At 39.4% G+C, this 22954-nt stretch overlaps 2 protein-coding genes across 4 annotated transcripts; both read left to right on the forward strand.

The window, feature by feature from the left end:
* The first annotated feature begins 1020 nt into the window (after window positions 1–1020).
* mettl2a (methyltransferase 2A, methylcytidine) lies at window positions 1021–8547 on the forward strand. Its single transcript, XM_081610188.1, has 10 exons — window positions 1021–1109; window positions 3113–3271; window positions 3950–4038; window positions 4213–4481; window positions 7028–7077; window positions 7175–7235; window positions 7320–7459; window positions 7571–7677; window positions 7869–7934; window positions 8051–8547. Exons 2-10 carry the CDS (start codon window positions 3120–3122, stop codon window positions 8188–8190), a joined length of 1074 nt encoding a protein of 357 aa, XP_081466314.1. The 5' UTR covers window positions 1021–1109; window positions 3113–3119; the 3' UTR covers window positions 8191–8547.
* Window positions 8548–8652: 105 nt separating this feature from the next.
* Window positions 8653–22669, forward strand: tlk2 (tousled-like kinase 2). 3 transcript variants are annotated; one of them, XM_008417007.3, is made up of 21 exons: window positions 8659–9347; window positions 10333–10415; window positions 11807–11884; window positions 11997–12066; window positions 12144–12187; window positions 12294–12392; window positions 12750–12851; window positions 15054–15146; window positions 15300–15410; window positions 15511–15647; window positions 15740–15892; window positions 15986–16052; window positions 16591–16688; window positions 17391–17472; window positions 17892–17983; window positions 18483–18572; window positions 18663–18832; window positions 19328–19466; window positions 19982–20093; window positions 20221–20328; window positions 21430–22669. In XM_008417007.3, exons 2-21 carry the CDS (start codon window positions 10335–10337, stop codon window positions 21601–21603), a joined length of 2100 nt encoding a protein of 699 aa, XP_008415229.1. In that variant the 5' UTR covers window positions 8659–9347; window positions 10333–10334; the 3' UTR covers window positions 21604–22669. The 3 variants fall into 3 exon arrangements, with proteins under 3 accessions (XP_008415226.2, XP_008415230.2, XP_008415229.1); XM_008417004.3 differs by having other exon boundaries at window positions 8653–9347; window positions 15740–16052; XM_008417008.3 differs by lacking the exon at window positions 12294–12392 and having other exon boundaries at window positions 8653–9347; window positions 15740–16052.
* The last annotated feature ends 285 nt before the right edge of the window (window positions 22670–22954 follow it).

Raw genomic sequence — 22954 nt, forward strand, 5'->3', positions numbered from 1 at the left:
AAACTCTTATTGATAAAAAATATGTTTCTCCCGCTCTTTGAAATACCACTTATTTACACTAACAAGAATTGTGCAGTTGGTCAATTTTTCAGAAAAGTTATTTTTTGTCATAAGTGGCTAGTATACTAAACACACATTCAACTCAAAAGTAAAAATCTGGATTATACTTCGTTGCAGTTCGTTACCAGAAAACCCCCGCTTATCTCTTAAAACCAAATTAATAACAAGTAGTTTATAAAACAAAAGCTCTTTCGAAATAACGCTTACCTGATTAGATACAAGACATTTACCGTTGGCAAATTACGCTAAAGTAAATATCTGAAGTTCACTTCGTGGCTCTTGGTTACTAGTAAACACACTCATCTCTTAGCAACAGATTAGCAGCAAAAATTGTTATTGTTCAAAAAACGTAGGATTTCTTCTGCTGTCTCTCGGACGTTTACTTTATGGAACTTTGTGGAACTTGGTTACCAGAAAACGCGATCATCTCTAAGCAACAGATTAACAGCGTAGCAACAACAATTCTTATTGATGAAAAAATATAATGTTTCTCCCGCTCTTTTGAAATACCACTTATTTTACACTAACAAGAATTGTGCAGTTGGTCAATTTTGCAGAAAGTAATTTTTGTTTGTCATTAATGGCAATAGGCTATATTAAACACACATTCAACACAAAAGTAAAATCTCGATTATACTTCGTGGCAGTTCGTTACCAGAAAAACCCCGCTTATCTCTTAAAACCAATAAATAACAAGTAGGTTATAAAACAAAGCTCTGTCGAAATAACGCTTACCTGATTAGATACAGAATTTACGTTGACAATTACGCTAAGTAATATCTGAAGTTCACTTCGTGGCTCTTGGTTACCAGTAACACACTCATCTCTTAGCAACAAAAATGGTTATTGTTCAAAAAACATACAATTTGTTCTGCTCTTTGGAATTGGAGTGGGCGGCAAAGTGAGAAGGATGGAAAAAAGAGAGCAAGGAAAAGCCAAAAACTGGACACATTTGTTCGTTGTCTTGGATATGAAGCGGAGTCTTTTGTTGGCAGCGATTCAGACCCGCCAAAACTGCCAGCGCAGCCAGGGAGCTAGGATAGTTACAGGTAGCAACTCTAATGTTAATCACAATGTGTGAGTTAACTGATATAAACTGTACCAGCCCCAAGGTTATAGTTAAGGTTTACATTGGAGCCGCCTGGGAAAGCGGCGCGCGTGATCCGCACCGAGTTGGCAAAGATCAGAGATGCACGAGGCGCTGCGACACGCTGCGCATGCGCCGGCGTCAGCTTTGTGCCGCTGCGGGTCGCTTCAACGCACCGGTCAATGAGCTCCGTGCTCAAGATAATTAAACAAATCAATATTTCCATTGGCATGATTTATCACTTCTCTTTTTATTTCTCTTTCTTTCTACAAAAACTGTATGATAAAAGCTTTCAGGTTGGTGCGTTGGTCTCAGCTAAACCTTTTTTTGAAGAAAAATGTATTTACAAAGACTTCAAAATTCATTTTATTTGTCGTTTGTTATTTATTTTGGATATTTGAAATGCTCCAGTTGCGGTGTTAAATGTTCATTATAATTTTAAGTTTACTGATCTTTCAGATTGTGTTCTTGCATTATAATTTTCCATTACATTATTACTTAAAAAATGGGTCTAAACAACAATAATATTGTTTATCAAAATCAAATTTGTTATTGTGACAGGTCTACACACATATGATTTTAGTGTAGTTAGTTTATTGCCATGGATGGCATAGTTACTTTGAAAGAGTATTTGATCACTCAATAAAAATTCCTCCATCAGCTATAGAAATGTGCATCTCTTTTCCCTCCATCGTTTACGTTTGTGTCGCTGTTGTTACATATGAACCTATCTCCCAAGGAAAAAGAAGAAAGCAACATATGTGTTTTCTAAAATAATCACAAATACTTACTTGGATACGTAATTTAATCTGATTATTGGATTGTAAATGTAACCGTTGATGACACCATTGTTGACATTTTGCTCAGCTATTTACGGATCTTTCAAGTTTCCGATATGTCGTCCCCGCCCCCCAAAAAAAAGATAAACTTGTTCCTACGCCCTTGGGGAGCGTTCCAAGTATCGGTTTGTGTGGCAAGTCTGTTCCTGGAAAATTATTGTTTTCCTGAGGAGATTTTTGCTATTAAAACCTGGTGTACAATTTTGAATAATTTCTGTGACATTATACTAAACATTAGTTATTGCATGAGCTATTTCGCAATGACTAAAATGTACATATTCCTCTTAACTTCATACTTTTAGGGTCTATTCAAAGAATAACTTTCAACATTGTGCTTGAGAGTTTTATTGATTTAAGTTTTGTTTACACAACAGATTAAAATACGCAATATGGTATTCATAATACAACCGATTATTAGAACCGATCCATAGTCAGCTTGATTATAAAACTGACTTACCATTTTGTTGTGGCTGTACTTCCTTACTGTCAAACTTGATGATGACAGTATGTGAGTTTTTAATGGAGGGAAGTTTAATATTATTAAAGAACTGGCGTTGGAACTATCTCAGTATATGTCTCCCCTAGTGTAGAAAAGTGCTATGCACAATTAAAGTTTCCTAGCGTGTAAGAAAGTAACAATGCAATCAAAGATGTTTATTTGTATTGCACAATTTAGACTCAAGGTAATGTAAAGTGCTTTGCAGGACTAAAAACACAAACTATATTAACAATAAAAAAACATATCACATGAGAAAGAAACAACGTTTTTGACAGGAAGCAATTTACTCAGACAATATGATTAATGAAATTCCTATTGGTTGCTTTGTGGACTGGACTATTGCTCCGTGGTCCAAGTTTCTCTTTTCAGAATAAAGTACATTTTGCATTTAATCTAAAAATCAAATTAGAAGAGTGAAGGTTCACAGAATCCACATTTATTTATTTATTTATTTATTTATTTATTTATTTATTTATTTACTTAATTTTGACTCAAATGGCTCTCCATACCTGTGCAATGTTAAATACAATGTGCTTTTTTAGCTGATTAATATGAACTATCAGCATGTTTCAACCCTTGAATATCTTTTCCGCTTGTCCCTGAATGCGTCACTCCCTTCTTCGTCAGATCCATCATGGCGGCGCCCCGCACCGTGGACGGAGTGGAGGCTGAAAACACTGAAATCAGCTTGACACTTTCAAATTCTTCCTCTGAGGACACCAAAAGGCCTCAGTTCGGGACACGCTTCCTTACAGACCCGCGGCAGGTCTTCCAGCACAACGCATGGTCGGTACCACAGACCCAAACAGGATGGAATGGGTTCACGTATATCTTTTGTGGGGAGGAGACCTTTTCAGCATTATCTTTAGCTTTGGATCGTTGAGTTCAGCTTTTGTAACGTTGCGATTTTTTGTTTATTTATTTTTGTAATTTTTTACTGCGTTCAAGCAAGCCGACACTTAGAAAATACGACTGTTTTCTGATAAAAATTACTTTTCCTCTCTACTGTGTGTCATTACGGTAAAAGGGGCAGTACCATACGGTTGCCCGCTGTTACCTTGGTCGTATCTCCAAAAATCAAGGTGATGGTCATAAAGTTGCCATATTTGATGGTTAGCCAATACATTTTCAAAATTATTCCTTGATCAAATAAATAAGTATAAACTTTTTTTTTCATCCATGAAAAAACATTACATTTCATCCATGTCAGTGGGGTTCAGAGTGAGTACTCATTATGTACTTTACCTTAATGCACTCTGTACGGGCGAACACTACTATTTTAAAAGAGAGTTGTTGATGCGACTAATGCAATTGTTAAATTCTGGGTCAAATCTGCATCAAAATATTTAAAAAAGCATACAAATGAGGCCTAATGTGCCACATCAAAATATCAGACACAATTTCTTCACGGTCAGTCACTTTATTATTCACAAAGTTGGGATAATAATGTTTTGTGGTCTCCAGGGACAATGTTGAGTGGACTGACGAACAGGAAGAAGCTGCAAAGAAGAAAGTTTCAGAAAACAATCAGCCTTTGCCTCTAGAAAAACAAGGTTAGACTATAACTTTGAAAATTAATATATTTTTATATTTATAAGAATTAAATCATGATCTTTATTTTTATTTTTTATTATACTGGACTTTGAGAAAGCAGACGTGTGTTACGTTGTAGGAAGTCTGCTTTATTTATTATTTTTAATACTAGCTTTTCTGCCTTTTACTTCCAGAGGAGTACAACAGCCGGCCCAGTGAATACTGGAATGAGTTTTACACGATACACGAGAATCGCTTCTTTAAAGACCGTCACTGGCTCTTCACAGAGTTCCCAGAGCTTGCCCCACAGCGCAACCCGAACCGCGAATCTCAGCCAAACAACTCGGGCGTGGACAGCAGCCATCAGGACGGATGTGAACAAAAACAATGCAGGGATTTTGCAGCTTTGTCTGGTGACAACTGTGACTTTCCAGGCTCCTCTGCCACATATCGCATCCTGGAGGTTAGAGATCATTCTAGCAGCAAGTTGGTCACATTTTAACTGTATAAATGCTTTAAATATAGTTTTATTTAGTTCAGGAAATTGTCAGATTTTTTTTTTCAGTGACGTTCTGTAGAGTTAAACACATTCTTGAAATGATGGGCTTGAATAATAAAACCCATGTCCCTTTAAACAGAGTCTAGGTGTGTTTTAGTAGAGCTATTCTGTGATGCGTGGGACACACTGAAAACTTTTGGAAGAAGGTGTTATAAGCAGTGGTGGAAAGTAACGAAGTACAAGTACTTCGTTACTGTACTTAAGTACAGTTTTCGTGTATCTGTACTTTACTTAAGTAGATTTAATAATGGGGACTTTCTACTTTTACTCCACTACATTTTACAGTAAGTATCTGTACTTTCTACTTCACTACATTTCTACAAAACTGTCTCGTTACTCGTTACATCCAAGTCGCGTTGCTCTTTTCTTCCGTTAAAATGTGACGTTCAGGGACTTAAGGTGGCGCCGTAAAATCCGAGCAATAACGTGACTTAGTGTCTGTTGTCACCCATCGGCTCCACCTTTACTCGCACGCGGAGCTCCAGACATGCGCAGTGGTTTCCTCTGAGCGGGAGGAGATGTTTGTCTATAATATAATAGCGCTGCATAAATTGATATGGCGACATGTAAAATCAGCAGCGCATCGCTTTCACAGACGGTGGGGACTTCGTCCAACTTTTAGCGTCACTTGGAAGGAAAGCTTAAAGAAAGGTAAGATCTGTGCTAGCAAAGCTAGCTGTACTGAGACACATGTTGCATCTGATGAAAAAAAGTTGTCACTCATGCGCTGAATTATTGTGTGGAGGTGTTGACTGAGGTGTCGCATTTATGGGACAACGCTGTGACCAAAGTCTGCAATATAGTGATATGACATTCAGGAACGATCCGATTCTTCTGGACGGATCTTTACTAAGTCCTAAGGACTGAAGCCTCACTGAGAGCCGTTCTTTGTTCTTGTGTACACTGCGGTACACAGTGTGCGGTAGACATTCATTTAATCGCTGAATAAGTAAAAGTTGAACGTTGGACAGTGTTCATAGTTGAACGTTATTTACCGTTAATTGCAATATTTCAGTTGTGGTTTCTGACATTTGCAATATGGGCAACCGCCCAGGGAGTTATTTTTCTAGGAATAGCAGGAGACCTCTGCGGATTGTAGCACAGCGATGAAAGCAAAACAGAATGAAGTGAGTTTTAATTGATACTGGTTAAATATATTACAGCTCTAAGTATTTAATATCTAAGTGTTTTTATGGGAATGTGGATCTTTCAGATCAATCTGAAAACCAATTTTGATAGGTAAACTTAATGTTATTGTGTCATTTAACGCGGGGCGCTGGTCTTGGTCTCGGGTTCGGTGGTCTTGACTACAACTCTGCTACATGGCTCCTTGGTTGCATGTCCTCCACCCCGCCCGCACCTTCTTTACATCCCCTTTCAGTTAGATTTCTTTCTAAATAAATGTGACTAATGAAGTTCATGCTATGTTAGGACAGGAGACAAAATGTTTCCATCCCTGAAATTATGATTCATAGAATCACATATCTAAGACTAAACTGTTACAGAGAATAAACACAATAAGAACATGTTTAATCTGTGGTAGTGTTAATTAAAATGGCACATTTCTGATGTATTAAAATTAAATGCGATCGGCACACTTAATGATATTAGCGATTAGGTAATGCATTCAGCAAGTACTTTTACTTTTAATACTTAAGTATTTTTAAAAGCCAGGACTTTTTTACTTTTACTTAAGTAAAATGTTAATGTGGTACTTTGACTTTTACTTAAGTACATTTTTGACTGTGTATTTGTACTTTTACTTAAGTACATTTTTTGAGTACTTTCTCCACCACTGGTTATAACCTGTATATAGCTGCTACAGTTTCATTCAGCTTTTATTGCATGAACTACAAAAATGTAGAAAAGCTTACCTTTAATTCAAGTCTGTGTTTTTCAGTGGGAGAAAACATTATTTGAAGGGAGCTCCAGAAAACTAGAGGGCATGCCATCATTTGCAACTGCTAGAAAATTGACTTTTTTTGTTAGTGGGTGTTTTGGCAGAATAATGATCCAAAGCATATGGCCAAAGATACAAGATCCACCTTCTGCCATGGCCATCTCAGTCCCCTAAACCCAAATCCTGTTGGATGAGCAGAAAGGAAGAGCGCGTAGGACTCAGGACCTGGAAGGAACCAGACACTCTTATGTTCCAGCCTTGTAAAATGTTTTCCAGAAGTGTCAAAATTGTGATATTTTTTTTGTTAAGATTAACTCTGAAAAGCCATCTAACAAGTTGAAATATGTGAACATCTTTTAAACATTTGACTTCTCCCACTAAATGAATGTAATCCAATTGAAATTATGATGTTCTTTCTTGTTCTTTAAGATTCTCTAAACATTCAAATGGCACACACACTTTCAAACAGAGCCCATTTTGTTTGCCATTATTGCATTTGTTCCGTTTGAAATGGTTAATTCTCCTGAAACATAACATCCCTTCTGTGCAGGTTGGTTGTGGTGTGGGCAACACAGTTTTCCCAATACTCAAGACCAACAAGTAAGAACACACAAGAAAAAAAAAAGTTACATCGTGTCTGAAAAAGACGACTCCTGACCTTTTGCAGTCTCTATAACTGCAGCTTTGTCTTCTGCAGTGACCCTGGACTTTTTGTTTACTGCTGTGATTTCTCCAGCACTGCTGTGGAATTAGTGAAGGTGAGCCGATTTGACTCATAAAAGAGCAGTTTCTTCTGATCTTTAGCATGTGAGTGACTAACTCAAAGTTTCTCTCGTCATCAGACTAATCCAGAGTACGATTTGAACCGCTGCTTTGCCTTTGTGCACGACTTGAGCGACGTCGAGGCCAGTTTCCCCATCCCTGATGGATCCCTGGACGTTATCGTGCTGATCTTTGTGCTGTCGGCTCTGCATCCCGACCAGTACGAACGGATATTGCTTTGCCTAGTTTTGTGCTTTCATTTTTGCGTACATCTTTATCATGTTGCAGACACTGTGTAAGTGTCCCCCCCCCCCTCCTCCTCCCATCTCAGGATGCAGGCCTCCATCAGTAGATTAGCAGGTCTGCTGAAACCAGGTGGTGTGATGCTGCTGAGGGATTATGGACGCTACGATATGGCACAGCTGCGCTTCAAGAAAGGTGAGTCAGGTTGTGTCAAGGTTCAAAAGGTCTAGAATTGCTAAAGATTTCTGTCCTACTGGGAAGAATTTGCTTAAAATGAGTCACACTCTTGTCATAAACTGTTAGCAGTCAATAATACAAAATGTCACTGTAACATTGAAATGTTTAACTGTTTCATCTTTATAACTGTCTTTGTTTATTTTTCTTAGGGAGATGTCTGTCAGAAAACTTTTACGTCAGAGGGGACGGAACACGAGTTTATTTCTTTACTCAGGGTATAAATGACTAGCTTTATACAGTTTTAGTTTTTTTTTTTCATTAATATTATCCCTTACTGATTCATTCTTTCAACATGTATATAATCACATTTTTGTGCCTTTCTGTGTTTCAGATGAGCTTCATGAGTTGTTTGCAGAGGCTGGGCTTGAAAAAGTGCAGAACCTTGTGGACAGGCGGCTGCAGGTGAACAGAGGGAAACAGCTCACCATGTACAGGGTTTGGATCCAGTGCAAGTACCGCAAGCCTTGTTGAGAAACAAGGCGAGACGAGAGGAAAAATCCCACCTAAGCTGACAAAGATTACAGCCGTTTTCAGAAGACGTGGAACAATGGGATCATGGAGTTTTTTTTATTAAATTTTTTTCTTGAACTGGCTGCCATAACCCTGGTGGACATTTTTTATTTACATGTTCATCTGGAAAAATGCTCCTGGTCACCAAATTGATGACTTTTCTCCTGATGAGTTGTCTAATCTGAAAAAGAACTGGTAACCGCTGTAAAAAGAGACTGGTTTTAATTTACACATTTTTCAAAATAGATTGCATGACTTTTTTGTATTTGACATTTTTTGTACATGCTAAATTAAAACCCAGTGCTGAAAAAAATCCTGCACATTTGAAATAATTTTATATTATGTCTGCAGCATAGTTAGGATGGGAAGTTTCTGATTAATTTATCACTAGTGTGGGGGTGGGCACTGCTAAATTTCATTGTGTGGAGGGGGTTTTGTTATTGGTCCGGACAACAGATTTTGGGGCAGGCGTGGACTGAAGGAAGGTGAAACTACTTGAACGATCTCACGAGAAAATATGAGATTTTCCTGATTATTGTTTACATTGCAAAAACGTGAGATCCGAACCGAAATGATCCGGATTCAACTGAAACGCTTCCAAAAGCACAACTTCCGAAAACAGATGTCGTTTTGATCCTTTTTGCAGCTCGGAAGGAAACTGGTGTCGAACTTTGTTTTGATCGAGCTGAAAAGCCAGGACCCTAAATTCACCGCACCACTGGGGGAGATAAATATAGGGGGTAACTACACTAGCTCAAAGACATTATACCTGCCGAAAAGCGCAAATTCTCCAGGGTCGCCATTGTGTGGAGCGAGATACACCAGACCACAGTGCGGTATGACCCTCGGAGCGAGGGACATGATGGGGATCCCCGCTTAAGGAGCGCAGAAAGGCGGGTTTGGGAGACCCGGAGTTTTGTCGAGGCCTCCGCCGGAATCCTCCGTGGTCTACCTGAAGCTGCTCAGCGGGCGTCCGCGTCTCGATCGTCAACAACCAGCACGCGAGGGACGTGGCTTTGGATGCGGCCTAGTCTGGGAGGGTCTGCCGAGCACCGGTGAGACAACGCAGACGGTTTCAGCGACAACAGCCCCAGAAAACTGAGAACATCTTAACTGCAGTGAGTATCTGAACAGGCTTTCAGACAAAAGATTTTCGTTTGAAGGATGTTTTGCTCCAGTGAGCCCAGATGTCGTGGCAGATGATGCTTATTTTAGGGATAGCCCTAACCCATAGGAAACCTAACGCCTAACGGTCAGTATTTATTGAAAGAAATGGCTTTGTGTTTTAAGTATACTTGGATGAGAATTTGTCAAAACATTATTTTATTGCTTTGGTTTACCCTTTTAAAGAAATTCAGTCTAAACATCATTAGCTAACTGTTAGCCGCTTAGATTGCTAACTGATGGTCAGCATCGGTAGCTTCTTGACTCGTTTACCTAAAGTTAGCTAACCGATATTTCACTAATTGTGCTCAAAATTAATACTTCATTTATTTTGTTGCAGGTAAACAAAGATTTCACTATTGACTTATAGAATCCATACCTTAAATATATTTATACTTTAAATATATAGATGCAAACTGTAGGTAACAGACATACATAGCAGCCAGTTCTGGGCGTGTAATTTTAAACCTTCGCACCGGTCAGCAAACTGGCCACTTATTGTCCTTTGTGGCCTTTTCCCCATTGCTGTGAGTGTTCCTTGGCAGTCCCTCCATTGCTGACCTTTTATAACAGCGCCATGAAACTTAGGCCTGTCATGTCAAGGCGTTATCAAGTGATTCCATAAATTTCCAGGCAGTGACTTTACACATCTGGCCTTCGTCTGTGATGCATGTGAAATATCAGTATTTGCTTATAGTTGTGCTCTACGTACTCTTGGTGTCTTGCTGAACAGCAGTTGAGTGGCTTTTCCTTCATGGATATAAATATCAAACATTGTCAAACTTATTGATGACTCAGAACAGGAATTTTCCACATCCATATAGCTAAACACAGCCATGACTCATCGCAACCAGTGTCTTTTGAAACTGTCACCCTTCTTCCATCTGAATATTCCAGGCTCTTGAATGCCTTCCTTAATTTGCACTCTTGTCTCCACAGCCATGATGGAAGAACTGCACAGCCTGGACCCCCGGCGACAGGAGCTGTTGGAGGCTCGCTTTACGGGGGTTGGAGTGAGTAAGGTTCGTATGCACCAGATGTCACAAAGGTTGAGCTGGGGAAATGCTTCTCTCGTCACAGATTTCTATGATTATGTGTTATTGTTTTACTTTACCGCCATTATCAGTCTGATTTATTTATTTATTTTTTTTATTAATTTTTTGTAGCCCGAACAAGCTTGGGCTCCTGCCTTTTCTTTGTCTCCGGAGAAGCTTGAGCCCGTGTCTGTGTTTTTTGGCGGCTTTGACATGGCATCGCTCCCTGGCTTGTGATGTAGCGGCTGTATATGCGAGCGGCTGCCTCTGCCAACAAGGCCGCAGACAGTACGGGGTTGGTAGGGGGCAGAGGAAGAATGCGGAAATAGTTTTTGACCAGGTAGAATGAGAGGTGGCTTTTTTTTTTCTTCTTCTTCTTCTTCTTTTCCTCCCCGCACCCTCGCTATGTAGATGGAGCTGTCAGTCTTAGAAGAAGGTGATCTTGGAACAGTTAGGGAGCCGGAGTTGGTGCCAAGAGCAGGCCCTGTGCCAACCATAGGCAGAGCTGAGCTCAGAGCATGGCATGGCTGCTGCCGCAGAGAAAATGGCGACGCCTGCTAAGGCATCATGCCACAGTCGCCCTCTACTAGATGGGTGAGAGTGAAGACGTATGGTTTGGTGGTCCGATAGCTTCTTCAGTGTCACAGGGTGGCTTATCTTTTCCTCCTCGACCTTGAATAGCTCAATGGCGCTGCCGTTCTTTGTGTAAAGCACTGAGTCAGCAGAAAAGTTAAGGACAAAGGGATTAAACGTCTTTTGATAAACAGGCAGATGTGGCGTACAGTGTCTGCTAACTTCATGAACAAACAGCCATAATAGTTTTCTTTTTACTTGTTTCATTTAGATTTTTTTTAAAAAAGCATCTTCTTGGTGGTTGTCTTCATAGTAAAAGAAAAAAAAGAGGGTGATTTGAAAATGCGTTGAGGAGGAGAAGGAGGAAAAATGGATGACATTTTGTAAAGGTGGCAGATGGAGCGAGGAATGGATCCCCAGCAGCTTGCCTAATGTTCAGCCATTTTAGGAGGGTTCAGCGAGGGAGCTCTAGTGTGCTCAGAATGACTAAGTGTCTCGCTCTGATTGGACAGCGCCTGCTGAATTCTGATGTGAATCATTTGATTGACAGGCATCACCTAGGGAACCGGCGTTAGTACCGATGCAGGTCTCCACACATTTGGGATTTTATGGTGATTGCGCGTAGCCAAACCTCTCCATCACCGTTCTTGTCTCTCAGCGTTTTCACCGTATGTTTTTGTCCTCCTTTTCCCACAAGTTCCCACATGTTGAAAGTAGTAACACATGGACATACGTCGAACATTTTTTGTGTGTATTTAAGTCCTTCCTTTTTTCTTTTTTTTTTCTTCTTTTTTTTTTGCCAACAGGGCTCAGGTCAGAGTCAGAATGAATCATCCAATCAGAGTCTGTGCAGCTTGGGTTCACTTAGTGACAAAGAGCTGGAGGTTAGTCTCTCTTGCATATTGACTGGATTTATTTGTGTTGGACCCTTCCATTTACCCCACCTCTCTCACACACACACACACACACGGTGTGTTTATGCTGCTTTCTTTACAGACTCCAGAGAAAAAGGCGAACGAGCAGAGAGTCAGAAAACGCAAAGCGGACCACTTTGACAGCAGCCAAGGTACCATAATCCCCACTTACGACCCTTTCATCATTTCTTACACGTTCCCTTTTATTGAACCTCCTCTTTTCTTGTAGGCAAAGCAGGAGCGAGGGGGCTTAAAATTAGCGATTATTTTGAGGTGAGTGCTCCTGTCTCATTGGATTCACCCGTATAACTTTTCGTTCCTTCTTTCTAACCCGGTCTTCACTCGCCTTTCCATTTATCTTCTTTCCCTCACGTGTCAGTTTGCGGGAGGTAGCGGTCCTGGTACCAGCCCTGCTAGGGGAATTCCGCCAGTGGTCCGCTCTTCCCCACAACACTCTCTGTCCAACCCTCCCGTCACGGTGAGCGTTGTTTGGCTCTGTGGTGTTTTTCTTGCCTTCTTTTTAATTTCACGACGCTCTTTCTTGTCATTCTCTTTATTCCATGCTTGTTACTAACACCAGCGGGTGAGGTCTGTTCACGAGTGAGAGGAATCAGATGTGTGTTCACATGTTCTAGTGGTCATTAAATAGATGATTGATTTAAAATTTCTTATTAAAAAAAACATACGTTGGGGAGGTGGGGGGATAAATAGTTGTGATATTCTTCGTGGTGACACATTCCACCAAATCCTGATGACTTATTAAAGTGAGGGCGTTTTGTTTTCCTTTCACAACAAAAGTGAAACGTCTCCGTTGAACAATGTTTCTTCCTCCCAGATGCAGCAAGGAAGCCCTTCGTCCATCAGCTCTGTCAACGCGGAGCTCTCCACATGTGCGATGAAGCCCGTCGTCCTTCACATGCTTCACAAAACTACACAGGTACCTCACACACTAATTGGATGCTAACTACCTGTTTGTGTAATTAACTTGATTGTAGTTTACGAGAAGTCGCATGGTTGGCATAAACGGTGAATATACTCACCTCTAAATTTTATTTTTTTCACATTTTGTCGTCCAACAGCAAAACTTTATTGTATTTGTTGGAAACTTGTGCGACAGAATCTCATAAAATAACGCATAATTGTGAAGTCTGGGAAGTTATACGTGGTATTCATCTCATGTTTCCCAAATGAAAATCTGATAAGTACGGCTTGCATATGTATACTTCTTGCTCTCTCAGTACTTTCTAGAAGCGTCTCTTGCTGCAGCTGCATTTTCAAGTTTGTTGAAGTATGTCTCTATCAGCTTTGCACATCTGGAGACTTTTTTTGGGGGGTTTTTTTTGAGCGAAACCATTCCATTGTGAGAATTTGATTTGATGGAAAATTTGTCCCAGGTTGGGGTCAAATGGGTTCGGCTTGGATTCCTCAACAAATTATTGATATTTTTGAAGATTTTTTTTTAAAATGATGGTATAACTGATTACAAAATGATTGACATTTTGGTAAGTTGTTTTAAGGATCTTCGGCTCAGGATTTGTGGCAATAAAGATTATAAATCCCAACTTGGGGAACATTTTGTTCCCAAATGTCTGGAGGGTAAAATTGAAATGGTTGAATCTATGAAAATCTATGTGTAAATGGGAGATTTGTTTCAACCCTGAAATGTTTTTCTCTTGTTTAGAGATGAACCATCATCCCAAATTATTCATTTATTTTTCCATTGGAATCAATCAAGTATTTTTGAATTCAGTTCAATTGTATCTCGTGTATTTTGCCGTCCCTAAAGGGGTTTCCCCCCGGGATAGCCTTGTGTTTTACTCCGTCTGTTTTCCCCTCAACTCCTGTCCATGCTGAAAAAAACCCTCCCTCAAAGCATGATGCTGCCACTACCACCAAGTTTTTCAATATGCAAAACATGTTTGACATTCAGCTTTGGCATTCTGCTAAACATAGCGATTTGCTCATAGGCTAAAAATGGCTACATTCTGGTCACTTCTGGCCAGAGCCCCTACCTTTCACATGTCTGCTTTGTCCCTGCATGGCTTGTGGCAGACTGTGAATGCAGCTTATGACTTTCAACGGCTCACTACTTGTCATTCTAGCATTAGGGGTTTGTGGATGACGAATAGCTGTTGATTCTCCCAGCTGAGCTGTAGAAGTCTGCAGCTCCTCCACAGTGACTGTGGGCTTCTTGGTGGTTTTTCTGCTTAATGCTGTCATGGCTGTTCAGTTAGTCAATTGACCACGTATTTAAAACAAAAAAAAAGTAAGTTGACCTTAAAAACGCCTATTGCCAGTCATAAATTTTGACATGGCAGGAGTATTTCATCTTGTATGTAGTTTTTATTATTATTGCTTTTGGAACATGTCTGTCAGGAAAAAGTTTGATTCACATGTAAACATCTTCATTGTGTTGGGTGACTCAAGGTGATAAAGGCTAACTAGCTGCTAATATACCTTTACAAGCTATCTATCTAGCTAGCTAGCTTTTTTTGCATCTATCATGGGTATTTCCAAATATATCACCAGTTGGCTGATTAATTTGGATACAGGCTCAACCCATAGAAGCCAGCCCTATATTTATAGTTTATAGTTTGTTTTTGTTTTTTCAGTCTTAGATTTCATTCAAGGTGGCATTAAAAATTTCTTGGACATCTTAAATTTGACTCTGCCTATGCAATGTCCAAAAAACATTTGATATCATTTTATGACCTAACCCTGCTTTAAACTTTTACGCAACTTCATCTCTGCCGTGTCGGCTGTGTCGCTTGGACTTTATGATTCTGTTTGTTCATTAATGTTCTGCTGCAGACCTTTGAGGCCTTAACCGAACTGCTAAGGCCTCAAATCAGGTGAATTCTGCAGGCAGATTTTATTTAAGCGCGTTTCATTCGAGGGGGGATGGATATGCAGGCTTTTTAGTTACGGGCCAAACACTTTGAAAACCATGTATCATTTCCTACATTTTCACAATTTTTGCTACTTTATGTTGATCCACGTAATGTAATCTAAACAAATGTACTTGAAGTCATTAACAAGATGTGGAAGAGCTGTACATTAATGATTACAACTATAAACTGTAACATATGCAGTTACTCAGAATGAACCCACCATTAACGACGGCTTTTGTGCTCCTTAGTCCGACCTTACTTTAGAGAAACTAACAGCCCTGGAGAACAGCAAGAACTCTGACCTGGAGAAGAAGGAGGGCCGAATAGACGATTTGCTGCGGGTACTAATCTCATTACACTTCATCTGTGCCACTTTGCTCGCTCTCTGTGAAGGTTTTCCACTCACGCACGTGTCGATTCTCTGCATATGTGATGGACTGTAATAATCCTTTTCACCTTGCTTATTTCTCGCCTCTCTGTGCGTTCTGTTCCAGGTGAACTGTGAACTCAGAAGGCAAATCGATGAGCAGCAGAGGATGCTGGAACGATACAAGGAACGCTTAAACAAGTGTGTGACCATGTCCAAGAAGCTGCTGATTGAAAAAGTATGAAATTGACGAGAGCTGGGGGGGGTTGTCTGAAAACGTTGCTCTTCGAGAGAAGCTGATCGGTGATGTTTGGTTGGTGTTTTTCTCTGCCGCTCAGTCCAAGCAGGAGAAAATGGCTTGCCGGGATAAAAGTATGCAGGATAGACTTCGATTGGGCCATTTCACTACAGTAAGACACGGCGCATCCTTCACTGAGCAGTGGACAGACGGATATGCGTTCCAAAACCTTATCAAGTGAGTAGATGAACACAAACTTTTTCTTTTATTTTGTTGTTTCAACTTGAAAAGAGAATTGAGGTGCAGTTGTTTAACGATGTGCATTCCAGACAACAAGAGAGGATCAACTCTCAGCGGGAGGACATCGAGAGGCAGAGAAAGCTCCTAGCCAAACGCAAGCCGCCTTCCATGGCCCAGACTCCGCCGCCGAGCCTGGAGCAAAACAAACGCAAAAGCAAGACCAATGGGACAGAAAGCGAAACGTACAGCACTTTTTCTTGCTCTTCTTCTCCTCGACGTTCGAAACTCGTCGACATGTTTGACGGTGCGCTGAGGTTTGTTCCATCTTCCCCCAGGTTGTCGCAGGCGGAGTACCACGAGCAAGAAGAAATCTTTAAACTAAGATTAGGGTACCTTAAAAAGGTAACGCATGATGTATTGTTTTAAATTCCTTCTAAGCCTGTTATATTAAGCAATAAATCAATTAATCGCGTGATGAATTAAAATGAGCGTCATCACATCCATTTGGACAAGTTGTTGAAGAGATGCTCCCTTTTAAAATTGTTGAAAAGCCGCCATTTTGAGAAACATTTTGCTTGCATTACCTGCCACTTTTGCTTGTTTTCTCTAAGCTGAATGATTATTTTTGAAATGCAGTGTTGATTAGATATTCATAATCCATTTTAAATTTTGTTGATTTGATTTGTTTAGAGTATTTAAAACATTTCTCCAGTTCCAGTTAAAGGTTAAAAGTGTTTTGATCTTGGAGTGGATGTGCTTGCATTACTATGCCATTGCCACATTAGTCAAAAATGGTTTCAAAATGACAATATTATCATTTATCGCAATAATTTCTGGGACAATTTATCGTTCAGCAACCCCATCAAGTTCTATTTTTGATATTTTAATAATTTTCTCACGCGGTACATTTTTTGGGTGGATTTCTTGTTTGTATTTGCAGGAGGAAGCCGAGATCCAGGCAGAGCTGGAGAGGTTGGAGCGAGTCAGAAACCTTCACATACGTGAGCTCAAAAGGATCCACAATGAAGATAATTCCCAGTAAGATTTCTTTTTCAGACGTGGAATACAAAATCTTTTTTTTTTATTTTTTATTTTTTTTATTGAAGATGCAATTACAGTATTATTATTCAGCTTTCACAGGATTAGTCAAAGCTTAGACATTGAGCCAAACAATCTGTATATATATGCTAATAATTTAAATAAAATGTTCTTAAAATCTTTATCAAAGCTCAGGACGTTTTCTCCAAACATTCTGTGGATGCTTGGTGTTTCGTTCATGAAGTTCACTCACATGACCCCAGGGTATCGTGTGTAAATAATTACTACTGGTAATTATATTGATGATGTTAATATATAAAGGAATAACATTTAAACAAGCTCATAAAAAAATGTACAGATATTAAATACAAATCATTTTTTTCCTTTAAAGTTGCACTTTTGGCTGAACTTGAATCCTCTTTTGTTTAAATCCAGTTGAGCTTTTGTATTTGGCATTTTTAATTGGGTTTTTTAATATGAAGTTACACAAAGGAAAATGGCTTTTTTATGACTTTTTACAGTGCTAGAGAAAATTGCCCCTTACAGATTTCTTTTATTTAAACCAAACCAACTTGACCCTGAGGAAATGATAATTGTTCCCTCGTTGCAATATGGATTAAGTGTGTTTCACCTCTAAAATTGAGATTAATTTAATTCCTTCATCTTTTTTACGCTACATTTATCATTTCCTCCTCTTCCTAGATTCAAAGATCATCCTACGCTAAATGACAGATACCTGCTACTCCATTTGCTCGGGCGAGGAGGTTTCAGTGAAGTTTACAAGGTGAGACAAAACATTTCTTTTCCTAAGCTACAAGAGGAACGACCAGCCAGTCGGTCTGTTAACTGCATTGTGCTACTGTTTTGTCTTTATTTAGTAGTTTTTACAGGCTGAAAAACTAACAAAATGATCCTATTTGTCCTAATGCTGCTTTATAAAATCAGAGCAGTTCACATTGTGATGTCAAACTGTGTCTGCGCTGTGCATGCTGTAGTTGGTATTACATTAGGTTGAAGTTATTGTTTTGAGGTTAATCACTGTGCCAAAATGTCAGGGTTCCAGGAATCTGCTGTCAGCATCGTTAAAATGATTAATGAACGCAGCCATTTTAACGTGAGGCAAGAGTCTTAGTGCAGCTAAAGCAAAACAAAGCCATATGTACTTTCTATCTAACTGGAGATTTTTTAATTTTTTTTATTCAGGCCTTTGATTTAACAGAGCAAAGGTACGTTGCCGTTAAAATCCACCAGTTAAACAAGAACTGGAGGGATGAGAAGAAGGAAAATTATCACAAGTGAGTGTTTGAATTATTCTAACATTTTTTCATGGTGATAAACCGTGCATTCAGAGGACCAATGCAGACTAGGAAAAATATGGAAATGTAGTGAAGTGAATTTGAGTGTTTCTCACGTCTGGATAAGTATGGAAAAGGACATTAGGAGTATAAAATACATTTATAGTTCTTAGCTTTATTTTGTCTAAATCTTTACTTGCTGCTATGTGTCCTTTCTTGTTTCCTTTATTTATTTTTTTTACATTCTTTCTTTCTTGATTTCCTTCTTTCTTCTTTTTTTGAAGTTTATGTATTCTGCAGTATATAGAAGTATCCTGTTACAGATTCATTGTATTTTTTTTAAATTGGTAACAATGAATGTAAAAAAAAAAGAACTTTGGAAAGTTCAGCCTGGAAATGTATGGAATCCTTTTTACATGAAAATGTCTAAGAAGCATTTTTATTAGTTAATAACAAAAGATATTGTTTTTTGTTTTTTTGCTATTGTGTTTTTTTCCAGACATGCATGCAGAGAATATAGAATCCATAAAGAGCTGGATCACCCACGGATAGTTAAACTCTACGACTACTTTTCACTTGACACTGACTCGTAAGTCATTGGAGCAGGCGTGCAACTGTTGAATTTTTCTTTCGTCCACCTATGAAAGTCTCCGACGTCCTGCCGACTCTGTCTGAGCAGGTTTTGCACGGTGCTGGAGTACTGCGAGGGCAACGACCTGGACTTCTACCTGAAGCAGCACAAGCTGATGTCGGAGAAGGAGGGACGCTCCATCATCATGCAGATCGTCAACGCCCTCAAGTACCTCAACGAAATCAGACCGCCCATTATCCACTACGACCTTAAACCCGGTCAGTCTTCACATTTGTTACCTTTTTCATCTAGTTCTAATTTTGAGGCACACGTTTGGAATAGAAGCACATCTATAAAACTAAATTTCTAGGAGTCACACTAAGATGATAAGTCTGTTTATGTCGAGGCAGTTTTTGACTTTTGACCTTTTTTCTTTTTAAGATTCAACATCACCTAACTATTCAGATTGTAAAAAAATTACAAAAAATTCTGGTTAGTCGATTAATTTCATTTTTTATTGCAAACCTGCAACAAATGTCACTTCTTCTTGGAAGAAAAAAAGATCATTTCTTTTATGTATTGCAAAATCAGACCAATCCAAACAAATCGAACTATATAGATGGATTAAAGTTTAATTACAGCATTGCGCCTTCACCGGCTTTTTCTAAGAGACAAGGCTAAATAGCGCCCAAGTGCGTCGTCTATAGTGAGATGAAGTTTAAAAAAAATTGCCAACTCATGTCAGGGTTGTTTTTTTTGTAACCCCTTCTTAGGTAATATCCTGCTTGTGAATGGCACTGCCTGTGGTGAGATTAAGATAACAGATTTCGGCCTTTCGAAGATAATGGATGACGACAGCTACAACTCTGTAGATGGGATGGAGCTGACCTCACAGGGAGCGGGAACATACTGGTAAGACTGGCTCCCAGACCAACACACTGGGGGTCACCAACTCTTCAGTGACTTTTCTACCACACTTTTTCCTTCCACTCAATTCTTGAATTTTTTTCGGTATTAATCTTGGATTACAGCGCTTTGGCAATGACAATTTGTGGTTTACCCTACTAGTTGGGAGTGTTATTAAAATTTGCTGATCTTTCAACTCGGCAGTCTTTCTTGCAATTATTTAGACCAAAACATTTACGTTTAAAAAATGTTTTTTAATGGTCTCGTGATATTCTGAAGAAAAAAATAAAACTGTATTTTGCGTTAGCTTTGAACCATAAACATCAAAATCAACAGAATTAAATTCAGTTACCGAAATAAATAAACTTTTCTATTATATTTTAGTTGTCGAGAATCACGTGTAGACGTCTACTCTTACTTTTAATGTGGCCATGAAAAGTTTTTGAAAATAGAAAAATGGTTGCAGGTGTGTGTTTTGTGAAATTTACGCACATAGAAATGAATTCCTCTTTTATTTCCAGGTATCTGCCCCCAGAGTGTTTTGTGGTTGGCAAGGAGCCACCGAAAATCTCCAATAAAGTTGACGTTTGGTCCGTGGGTGTCATTTTCTACCAGTGTTTATACGGCCGTAAGGTAGGAGTCGCAGTCAGACGAGAAGTCTGTTTTTGTCGAGTTCAGTTTTTGAGTTCGGTTATGATTTCGACTTTATGCCAACACCTTTTATTTTATTTTATTTATTTTTTTACCTTTTCCGCCGTAGCCTTTTGGTCACAACCAGTCTCAGCAGGACATTCTGCAGGAGAACACGATCCTGAAGGCCACAGAAGTTCAGTTCCCCCCAAAACCTGTAGTCTCACCTGAAGCCAAGGTATTTATTTTCATAGCGTCACCAAAGCCACAGCCAAGAGTTTCGTTTTTACAGTTAAATAAGTTTTATCTTTTTTTTTTTTTTAAATATATATAACATAAATTTTGGGATAGTTTTACCTGTACAATATAGCTAAAAAATCTTATTGCGTTTTAAGGTTTCTATATCAGTCAATATCGATAATTATTTATTAAATTTTTTTGTTTTGAATATCTGAAATCCTATTGTTGTTTATTTTTAAGCAGTTATGAGGCACAGTGGCAAAACCTATAACTGCTGCTGCGCAAGTTACTCTAGAGATTGTTGCTAGGTAACCAGTGAGTGAGTGAGTGAGTGAGTGATTGATTCCACCAATCTTGCTTTGTGAGAGGTTTATCAGCAAAGCCTTTCCTTCTCCCAGAATGCTTTGCGGTTCTGGCTAGGAGTTCAAGCAATTATTTGACTCAGAGTTAAGTAGTAACTGGTTGCATTTACTCAATACTTGAGTAACTTTTTTGAGAAAAAGTACTTTTAAGAGTATTTACTACTGTGTAGTTTTTACTTTTACGTGATGGAGTAACGCCACTTTTATTTGAATAAAATTTCTGGGTTCTCTACCCAATGAATGGAAAAACAAACTCGTTTTAATCAAATAATTCACACACCGGCAGTTTTTGTTAATCTTTTATATGTTTTATATTGAAAGAAACTGATTTGGAAAAATATTGTTTTGCCTGATTTTGTTGGGATTTTTTTTATTAGTTATGCCAATTATTTTCATTTTGGTTCCTAAAATACCAACATTTCCATTTAATTTTATATTTTGGTCTGTCTGATGATGTAATTTCTAATTATTAAATGATTGATAATTCGATCAGTTACTCTATACTTGAGTCGACTTCTTGCCAAATACTTTTTTACTCTTACACGATTCATTTCTTGGGTGGCTATGTTTTACCTTTACCTGGGTAAAAATACGTTGCAGTAGTGCTACTCTTACTGAAATACAATTTTTGGGTACTGTACTATTTATATTGATCATGTGTCTCTTGCGACTGTATATATTAATTGACCAGCCATACCTGACCATTATTCCCACCCTCTTACGGTGTTTTTCTTCAGGCCTTTGTAAGGCGCTGTCTGGTCTACCGTAAGGAGGACCGCATCGATGTTCACCAGCTGGCCAGCGACCCCTTCCTAATGCCCCACATCCGCAAATCAGTGGCTTCCTCGGGCAGCTCCGGCACGGCCGTGGCCTCCACATCCAGCTCCTCCAACAGCAGCGCCTCAAACTGAGCTCATGCCTCTTAAACGACTGACCGGATCATTCGTTGGACGGGGGACGGCTCCCCCGTTCTAACAGCATCTCACCTTGCCATGGAGAGTTGGAGGGAAACGGGTTCGGATGGCAGCACGGGGTGGGTGAGAAGCCAAGGAGGGGTTGGGAACGGATACAGTCGCCCCCCACCCCCACAGCCCTCCAATGTCCATCCACCCCAGCCCACCCGTCCTGGCATTGTTCCGGGGGTCAAAGCCCTGGATGACTCGCGCTGCGAAGGGTCGAGTTTTCGGCACTGTGTTGGTGAAAAGTGAGTTTAGTGTTTCTGATGTTCCTTTTTCTGCTTAAAAAGAGAAAATAAAACCACGTATTGAACCGCTTCAGCTCGGCCAGATGGAACGGACTGCAGAAGGCCTCATAGTCATATACTCTCTCACACATACACACACGCGCGCATCCGTGCATGAGCCTCTCTGGTCCAAGGTAGTCAGAACCTCACACACATGAACATTTTGTTTGCTCTTATCTCCCTGAAGCTAAACGAGCGAGCGAGCCAGTCTGGGCCGTTACTGTTTGGAACCCTCAACGGCGCAGCGTCGCCTGATTCTGTTTAAATTCAGACCCGTGTAGTTTCTCCACGAGGGATGACGAAGCCGTCCCTCACATCTAGTCAAACTCCTGTGACCAAAGCTTTTAACTTCCAGCTGGTGGCAGTGTTCCACCTGTTTTTATAACGAATGGTTTTAGAGCTGTGCTACTTGACATGGAGCGGAAGCTGCTTGAGGATTGACCCAATTTTTACGGAAAAGATCTGTTCGTGTAATTTAGTTCATGAAGAAAACAGTTGTTTTCATGTTGCCTTTAATTAGAATTGTTACTGTTTTTGGGCAACCCACAACCGCCTGCCTCTGTGCTCCCTTTTTTTTTTTTTTTTTTCATAAACACATATTTATTTAGGTATGTTTGAATTTATTTTTGGCCAATAAAATGCAAAGGACTGGTTTATCTAATAGTACTGTTGGGGGGAAATTGGGCCTTAGCAAACAGTTGCATAAACCATTAAATACTATTGGTTAAACTGTGCTTGTGGTTCTGTTCTTTGTGATTCTGTTTCCCTCTCTGTTCTTTGTCTAGAGTTTCTGTTTGTTCACTTATTTCTCTTCAATTTCATAATTTTGATATAGTCAGCAGGACCAAAATGGGCTTAAATGGAAAAATAGGAGCATTTCAGATAAATGAATCATGTTGGACTAAAGCTTTCATCTGTTCAATTTTATAATTTTCCAGTCAAACAGGTAAAAAGAAAAAGGTTGAATTCTGTCGAGAGCATAAGTCTGGTGCAAATATTGACCCTGTGAATCTAAAGAT

This window comes from Poecilia reticulata, chromosome 8, assembly GCF_904066995.2.
Source record: "Poecilia reticulata chromosome 8, P_reticulata-male-v2, whole genome shotgun sequence".
Lineage (NCBI taxonomy): Eukaryota > Metazoa > Chordata > Actinopteri > Cyprinodontiformes > Poeciliidae > Poecilia > Poecilia reticulata.